General features: G+C 37.3%; 1 protein-coding gene across 2 annotated transcripts; it reads right to left on the bottom strand.

Moving 5' to 3' along the window:
* Positions 1–388: 388 nt before the first annotated feature.
* LOC21395606 (AT-rich interactive domain-containing protein 1) lies at positions 389–8,424 on the bottom strand. 2 transcript variants are annotated; one of them, XM_024168294.1, is made up of 3 exons: positions 8,249–8,424; positions 7,276–8,099; positions 389–1,653 (listed from the first exon to the last, which is right to left on the bottom strand). In XM_024168294.1, the coding sequence occupies exons 2-3, from the start codon at positions 8,089–8,091 to the stop codon at positions 793–795; spliced, it is 1,677 nt and encodes a 558-aa protein (XP_024024062.1). In that variant the 5' UTR covers positions 8,092–8,099; positions 8,249–8,424; the 3' UTR covers positions 389–792. The 2 variants fall into 2 exon arrangements, with proteins under 2 accessions (XP_024024062.1, XP_024024058.1); XM_024168290.1 differs by lacking the exon at positions 8,249–8,424 and having other exon boundaries at positions 7,276–8,189.
* Between the last annotated feature and the right edge of the window lie 854 nt (positions 8,425–9,278).

Here is a 9,278-nt window from a genome sequence, read left to right as displayed (position 1 = left end):
AAACTTTAAGGAACAAGTTGCTAAAAATAAAAAATTTGGAGGCAAAAGTATTTAAAAAAAAAAAAAAAAAGGAAAAAAAACCTACCAAATTTCACCAAAGGCCTCAAAGTTAGCTTGAGCCGGTCCTGGCTGAGAGCCTGAGAGTTGCTTTAGATCATACAACCTTTTTACCGCCTTCTTAAAACCATTTCAAGCATAAAGCACAATCGTCACACTGTGCATTACTGATTCACTACCGTCTAAACGAACATGCACCATGAACAAACAAGTAGAATTAAATGAAACGAGTAATCAATTATCTAAACAAAGATGGGAGACCAAAATGAGAATGAAATAAAAACCAATTCTATACCAATTTCGATAAACCAATTCTATTCCTTTGGCTTCACTTTTAGGTCAGTCTAGCTCTCAGAGACGAAAGAAATATAACACTGAGCAAATGGAGAAGTATTATGTATTTGATGTAGTAATCATGAAGAATAGACAGGAATAAGATTTCAAAATTTGAAAGCATAACCAGAATAGGCTTTGCTTTGAATCTTTGCAGTTTTGCTGCTTCAAAGTACCCTTGATGTTATTCCTTTCTCTCTTCTGCACCACCCACTTCTGAGCATTGAACAAAAACAATGTTTATAAAGCAAACCTTAACATCTAAAGGCAGTGAGGGCTCTTGTTCTGCTGCAAGGTGAAAAATGGTATGTTCATGTCAAAAATCGTCATTCAAACCACGACTGCAAGGCTTTACAGGTCTTCAATAGGAATTAATTCTAAGCTCCATTCAAATTCTATCTGCTATTTTTTTTGCTGTTTGTTTGGGGTCAACAAGATGGACTTTTTCGAATTGGGTGCTTCATGCCCGAAACCATTTGTCACTAAACCAGGTTCCGATTCTTCATCATCACTGTCAATATTACTTGGAGTAAACCGGTTCTGATGTGCTCTACGGCGCAAAATATAGACGTTGTAGTAGTAGCTCACCAAATCAGCCCTGCTCTTGGTAGGAAAAGCCTTGACAATCTGATCCCAAAAACTACTCTCGAGAGATGACAGATTTGAGCTTACTGTGTCCTTAAATTTCTTCTGCTCATCCTTTGTCCATGACATATGAACTTCCTCTCCCATCCAACCGAATCTCCACACATAAAAAGCTGATCCCAATTCCCGCTTTACCCGCAACCGTTTCTCAGCAATGTGAAATCTCACACATTCCACAGAACCCACCTCTTGACATCCACAAGAATCTTGCCTTCCCTTTCCAATAGGATCCCTTTCAACAAGAAACTTTTGCTCTGATTTGTCCAGTGGCCAAGCCTTGGAACCCAACCACTTAGTGTCACTTTCATATGTCTCCCAAGTCCATTCCGGTACTTCAGCTTGAAAGGCTTGCCCAATGGGAATGCGGCTTGGATTGTATCTATCAATCAAAGAAGCAGGCACAGAAGATTCGGCTGTTCCAAGCTTGTCAATCTGATCATCGGATCCTGATACGCTTCTATCCAACTCACTGGTGGCTTGGGATGACTCTGAATCAGCTTCTCTTTGAGATGCTGTGTTCCCATTGAGAAGCTTCCTGCCGCATTTCATCCTCTCTCTGAGATTGTAATTTGACCCTAGTTGATCACCATACATGCTTGGATGCATCCTCTGGTTTTTCTACAAGTTGGGATATACATGATCGATTTAACATAAAAATGCAAACATGTAAAGGTTTTTAGATTGTTTGTTAGTTGAGCAATATGCTAAGACATGAAAGCAATCACATCAAATAACCACAAAGTAATATGCATATTATATGGAGACACAAATGGGGAAAACCCATATACCACGGTCAAGTTCTGAAAGATTTCATTTTCTTATTACTTGAAGTTGGGTTACAGAATAGTTAGAAAACGTTTGGTTTATGAATTCAGAATCATAATTTAGAATTATTCTCGATTTACGTGTTTTTTATGAGAAAAAATACTGTAGGAAGTCATGAACTATAATCCGAATTATGATACGGATCCTTGCTCCAAATGCATCCTTAGCAACTCTCTCTCCCTTACCAATAAATCCTTTGAACCCTGTTGAAGGTGGTTTTATTCCTAGGTCTTTAGATTGAACAATGACTTCAACTCAACTAACTAGCTAGCTCATTCAGATTTCACATGTCTTCCTTATTTGGAATTTTAAACAATTTACTTAAGAAAATAGAGATGGTAAAAGAATTTCAATTCCTTGATTTTAGTAGACTATTAAGTAAACACAAATATATAAATAAAAAGTTTGCTAAGAATGTTTCCAGAATTCAAATATGTATATATATATATATATACACACACATACACATAGTTATATGTATTCTAAAAATAACAGACAAAAATGATTAAAGCAACGCCTAACGCCTTTCTTCCATGTCTATTAATGATTTAACTTGATTGGAACTAGTGAAATTTACCTAAGCAGGATAGATTCAAAACAATACCCTATACAAAACAAATAAATAAGATAATTGGAAAACTTAATTAAAATATTTGTATTAAAAAACAACCTTTCAAATTCACCAGAATCATATGCAAATCAAGAACTCAACTATAGGCAGAAGAATTAACAATTCAAAGTTGAGAAAACAAAGTTTATTTTAAGGTAATGATGAGTTTTCTCATAAATTGAAACAGAATGTTCATGAACAGGCAAGGTGAAAATAAAAACCTTGATTGCAATCATTTCTAAATAAGATAGCATTTAGTTCACATTATTAAGAAAAGCATTCAACTCCGCCTATGCGTTTGTATAGCCGATCCCAAGCCCGGGTAAAGGAGGAGGGTTGCGGTAGGTTAACGACCAGCGTAAAAATAAGTCACTCTCACGGATTTCACTAACATATAATTTGTTGGGGCGTTCCCTACGTGCGACGCGCTATGCCGGGCCCCGGGTATAGTTTTAAATAGGCAAGAGGTGGTCTTTGCACATTAATGGACGTGTGCGGGGGGGGAGGGGGGGGGAAAGCGAGCCCATGCGCCATGTTGGGCTCCGGATATGGTGAAAAATATGCAAGGGGATCCTTGCACATTCATGGACGTGTGCAAAGGGCATAGCTAGCCCATGATAGGAAAATTCATTTAGGTAGTTTGAATGTAGGTTCTTTAACTGGTAAATATATGGAGTTAGTAGATGTTATGGTAAGAAGAAAAATTAACATTTTATGCTTACAGAAAACGAAGTGGACATGAGAGAAAGCAAAGGAGATTAAAAATTTAGAACACAAATTATGGTATACAGGTTGGGAAAGGAATCGCAATGGAGTTGGTATTCTAGTGGACAAAACTGTAAAGGATGACGTAGTTGAGATTAAGCGAATATGGGATAGAATTATTATGCTCAAATTGGTACTAGGAAATAAGTTCATCTATGTAATTAGTGCTTACGCTCCACAAATATGATTGGATGCAGAAACTAAAGTCAAGTTCTAGGAAGACATGGATGACTTAATGTGTCGTATAGGCAATGAGGATAGCATTTTCATTGGAGGAGATTTCAATGGGCACATTGGTAAGGATAGGGAAAACTTCGAAAGGATCCACGGTAATTTTGGTTTTGGAGCTCGAAACAAAAAAGGAAAATCTATTTTGAAATTTGAATTGGGACATGATTTTATCATAACAAACACATTTTTTAAGAAAAGAGATTCTCACTTGATCACTTTTAAGAATGGGAGGAACTTGAGCCAGATAGATTATTTTCTCACAAGATATAGAGAACGTTCTCTATGTAAGAATTGTAAATTAATTCCTAGAGAAATACTAGCTACCCAACATAGGTTAGTTATCTTAGATGTGAGCATTAAGCTTTGCTATAGAAGCACAAAGAAAAACCACCTCCCACGAACTCGTTGGTGACATTTAAAAGGAATAAAGCAATTGGCATTTAAAGAGAAGTTGTTAGATTAAGCTACTTGGTCATATATAAGTGATGCAAATATTATGTGGGATGTCATGGCCAGCTGCATTAGAAAAGTGGCAACAGAGGTACTAGGGGAATCTAGATGTAAAGGCCCCCTGAGAAAGAAACCTGGTGGTGGAGTGAGGAAGTTTAAAAGGAAGTGTCGAGACCTAAATCAAGTGAGATGTGTTAAGAATGATACAAGCAAGCAATTAGTAAGGCTCGTTCTACTTACTTAGATGAGGTATACAAGAAACTTGGGACAAGAGAAGGAGAGAAGGATATATATAAACTAGCTAAGATAAGAGAAAGGAAGTGTCGGGACCTAAATCAAGTGAGATGTATTAAGGATGATACGGATTAGGTTCTAACAAAAGATAAAGACATGCAATAGAGTTTGACAATGTTAGGTCACAAGAAGTTACTTTGAGAAGCTTTATAATGATGATCATGCAATAGAGTTTGACAATCTTAGATCACAAGAAGAACCTAATGTGATGTATACAAGAGGAATCATAGTCTCGAAAGTTAAAACTACACTATGAAAAATGAAAAAGGGGAAGGTGTGTGGGCCAGATGATATTCCAATAGAAGTTTGGATGGCGTTAGGAGATGTTGAAATTGTGTGGCTCACTAAGCTTTTTAATGAGATACTAAACAAGAAGCATATGTCTAATGCATGGAGGAAAAGTATTCTTGTCTCCATCTTCAAGAATAAAGAAGATGTGCTGAATTATAACAATTATAAGAGCATAAAGTTAATAAGTCACATTATGAAACTTTGGAAGAGAGTTATCGAAAGGCGATTAAGGGCCACAACTACCATCTTAGGTAACCAATTTAGCTTCATGCTTGACAGATCACCCACAGAAGCCATTTTTCTTATTAGAATGCTGATGGAAAGGTACAGAGAAGCCAAAACGGACCTACATATGGTCTTTATAGATTTAAAAAAGGCATATGATAGGGTGCCGAGGGAAGTTTTATGGTGGGTGCTAGAAAAGAGAGGAGTGCATGTGAGGTATATCAAGGTAATTAAGGACATGTTCGAGGGGATGGTCACGAGTGTGAGAACTGCTGGAGGCTACACGGCAAAGTTACCCATTCGGATCGGCCTTCATCAAGGATCTGCTCTTAGTCTTTGTCTTTTCACCATCGTGATGGATGAGCTGACAAGAAAAATCCAAAATAGAGTTCCTTAGTGTATACTTTTTGCGGACGATATAGTTTTAATTGATGAACATAGAGAAAAAGTTAACCGTAAGTTAGAACTGTAGAGACACTCTTGAGACGAAGGGATTTAAGTTAAGTAGGATGAAAACTGAATACATGCATTATAAGTTTAGTAACTCAAATAATCAGAGTGATGGAATTTCTTTAAATCGTGTGGAGATTGGGGCTTCTAGGAAGTTTAAGTACCTTGGGTCTATAGTGCAGTACAAAAGAGATATAGAAGAGGATATTCAACATAGGTGTAAGGCAGGGTGGGTTAAGTGAAAGAATGTTACGGAAGTTTTATGTGATGGCAAGATGCCAATTAAGTTGAAATGAAAGTTCTATAGGACTGTAAGCCGCCCAACTATGTTATATGGTAGTGAATGTTGGGCTATTAAGAGACAACATCTATCTAAGATGAGTGTGGCAGAAATGCATATATTAAGATGGATGAGTGGCCATATGAGAATGGATCGCATAAGGAATGAAGTTATTCATAGTAAATTAGGTGTAGCACCAACAGAAGACAAGGTGCGCGAAGGCCGCTTGAAGTGATACGTGCATGTCCAACGTAGACCGTTAGAAGCACCAATTCGTGCTTGGGAAGACATTCTTATACCTAATACTAGGAAAGGGAAGGGTAGACCAAGAATTACATGGACCAAAGTAGTTAAGAAAGACATTCTAGATCTAGGCCTTCAAGAAGTTTAATTTTGAACAAAACTGCCTGGAAAAGTGAAATCTATGTAGCCGACCCTAATTAAGTTGAGATTAAGACTTGTTGTTGTTGTATTAAGTAAATCATTCCAATCCATATTTTCCCTTGACTCTTCATTTCTACTTTTTCCTTTTGAAAAAGACCCCCCATATGGAGTATAAAAATTAAAAAGACTTTGCTTTGATTACTAATTTTCTTTCCAAATAGATAAAGCCACTTGAAAAAGCTAAGCAACAACAAGCAATGCTACAACAGAAAAGGACATGGTATTTATAATAGCCTTTTTTTTTAGTAAGAAAAAAGAACTCCATCGAATATTAGACAATCTAATTATAACAGCCTAAAGTTCCCATAAAAGTAATAGTCAAAAAGGCTTACTGAGTCCTTAAGGGAATGTCCAATAGTGATTTGCAAACATTCTCCAAGTTTGATTTCAGAGATAAAAAATTTTTAACTTTAAAAAGAAATAAAAAAAAAAAACCTGCATTTAAAGATCGAAGAATGCCTCCTGTAATGGCCTACGAAAATAATTTTATGATACAATACATGTGAAATGAACTACTTAAGTGTTTCGTAGGTTTGAACCAAAAAGTTTTGGTTCACACCTTTTTTGTTATAGTGTTCCATCTCACAAAAATATAAACAAAATTGAATTTCTAAACCATATGTGTTGGACAAAAATAATTAAAGGCTGTAACTTCTAGTGCTCGTGCTCAACCTATAATAGACGAGAATAATATGACAATTTCTACACCAAATGGCATGACAACTTTTGACCACAAAGAAACCACTAATGCTCCATATTTCATATAACAACACGGGGGTCATTACTTTGTAAAAATTAAAAACTTGTCACCTGACTTGATGTAAAAAATTTTGGTGTAGTAAACTAGTGTCGCTAGTATTAACACTTGAGAGTCACACATAAATAATAAATTGGGTCTACTCTAATTCCATTTATAACAAGCAGAGGATAGCCTAAAATTGTAGCTGACATTATAAATTAGTACACCAATAATCAACCTAGCGCCTAAACTATAAGACATTAGGTAGCATTAATTTATGCACACACACACACACACAAAAACAGTGGCTTCACTAACTCTTGACCGTAATAAACAAACAGTTAAAGCAAATTAAATTCAGCCCCCAGTGACAAAGCGAATCAAATAAAAAGCATATGACCAAGTAAAGAAACACAAGAGTGTCCACACTCACATGCAATAAACACACCCACAGACAAACATAAACAGTAAAATCCAGAACCCACAAGATAGCTACATTTTCTTTTCCTTTTTGAGAATTGTCAAAAAAAAAAAAAAAAAAAAAAAAAAAAAAAACCAACCCCAACATGAACCGTCGGATTTTCATCAAGTTCCGTTCCGCTAAAATGCGCGTACACAAAACTAGTGGAAAAGTACCTGCCAAGTAGAGTGCTCAGAACCCGAATCCAAATTCCGTTTTAGAAAGATGGCCTCTCGAGCCAACAAGACCTGCTTCCAAATCTCCTGATTGTCATGATACTTCCACTTCAAAGGCTCCGGCAATGAACCGACGCCGGGGTCGCAGGGATCTCTCGCAACCACCATAATCCAATCAAGAATCCCGGTAAACGACGACGAGTCGCGGTCACCGTCTTTTAGTCCAAGATTAGAGTTTTCATCAGAGCCCTTCTCTCCATCCAACTCCAACACACAATCACCATTATCATCACCACCACATTTCTTTCTCTTCTTCTTGTTTCGAGAAAAACTCTCCTGATCGACCGTCTCCGGCTCCAAGATCACGACATCTTCGTCGCCAAAGGACTTGAGAAAGCCCTTGAACTCGGCTTTAAGCTCCATCAAATAGCGGCCCACATCGGAGCTAATGCTCAAGCAACAGATTCCGCTCTTCTCCTCAACGAAAATCCTATCCAACCATCTCTCGAACGTGTCCAAGTACTTGATGTAGACGAGCTTGACGGCGGCAGCGAAGTTCAGGCCGAGACCGGACTCCTCGGCGACGGAACCCCAGAGCCCCTTTTTCGACACGACATTGCAGCCGCCCTTCTCGCGGACGACGAGGAAGAGCTTAAAAAGGTCGGCGCAGCGGCCGTCGTCGCCGAGGATCGGAGGGATTGGCCGGAGACTATTCTCGTGGGCGCAGATCTCTTTGAGAAATACCGAATGGAAGTGGTCGAACCAGCACCGGAGCTTCAGATTCTGAGCGGCTTTGGATCCATCGGAAGATATCATCGACCAACCTGCCATGAATGATGTGAATTCATGTATTCATAGCAAATTTAAAAAACAAAAGATAAAAGATAAAACACAAAATCGGTGAAAAAAAAAAAACCCAGAAGAGAAATGGTTTGAGACTGGAGAAAAGAGCGAAAGAAATAGCTTGTTGTACCGATTGAGGCATCAGGGTCAATCTTGAAAGATGGGTTTTGGGCGGGAAAAAGGAATTTATGGATCTAGGGCTTTGAAGCAAAACAAGAAGAAAATAATGGACCCCCTCGAAAAAAATTTATTTTTTCAGTGTCCCGCTCTTCTCTCTTTTCTTTTTCCCTCTCTCTCTCTCTTAATTTCAGATAGTAGTATCTGTAGTCTGTAGAGACGAGAGAGAGAGAGAGCAACAAAAATAATAAAAGTTTTTTTTTAACAGAGAGAGAGAGAGAGGAATGGATAATACGAAACGACCCTCTCGCCATCTTCCTATTAGATCTTCTAAATTGTCATTCATTGGAGTAATTGATTATAAATGAAAATTTTCTGGACAAAAGGGAATAAAAAGGAAAATCTAAAATTGAAATTGAAATTAAACAAAACAAAAGAAAATAAAAAGAAAAAGAAAATTCGTACCAGTGTGTGAAACTGTACAATTGTGGGGTTTTTGTTTTTGAGGACCCTGACCCTCTGGTGACCGGCTAAGGAGGCCCTTTGGGTTTTTGGCTTTTGTCGTTGTTGTTGCCTTCTTCTCCTTTTCTTTTCCAGTATATTCCATTTCCACCACCCACTTTCTCTTTTTTCTTTTTGGCCCTCTTTCTTCGGCTGGAATTGCAAAAATAAGAGATAGAGAGAGAGAGAGAGAGAGAGAGAAAAGAAGGGTATTTGAAAATTGTTTTTGTTTGGAGTGAGAAATAAAGAGAGATTATTATAGGGTTTTTAATTTGGAAGAGAGGGTCAAAAACAACTTTTTATTTGTGGAGATCAAAAACGACTAATCATGGTTGATTTTTAACTAGGTAGTTGGGTTAGGGTTTTCATTTGGGGAGTAGGGGCAGAAATAAAGAGAATTTTGTGAAAGCATATGAAAAGAAATATCTTACTTTTAAAACACAATTCTCAACTATTTGTCATCAAATTTTACTAAATAAACATATCTCGTTGCATTTGATGTGATTTTAAGGAAATATGATACTTTAGAATTGTGTTCTATC

Source organism: Morus notabilis, unplaced genomic scaffold (genome assembly GCF_000414095.1).
Source record: "Morus notabilis unplaced genomic scaffold, ASM41409v2 Scaffold577, whole genome shotgun sequence".
In the NCBI taxonomy this organism is placed as follows: Eukaryota; Viridiplantae; Streptophyta; class Magnoliopsida; order Rosales; family Moraceae; genus Morus; species Morus notabilis.
Note: the sequence above shows the minus strand (reverse complement) of the source record. Positions and strands in the feature narration are given on the sequence as shown.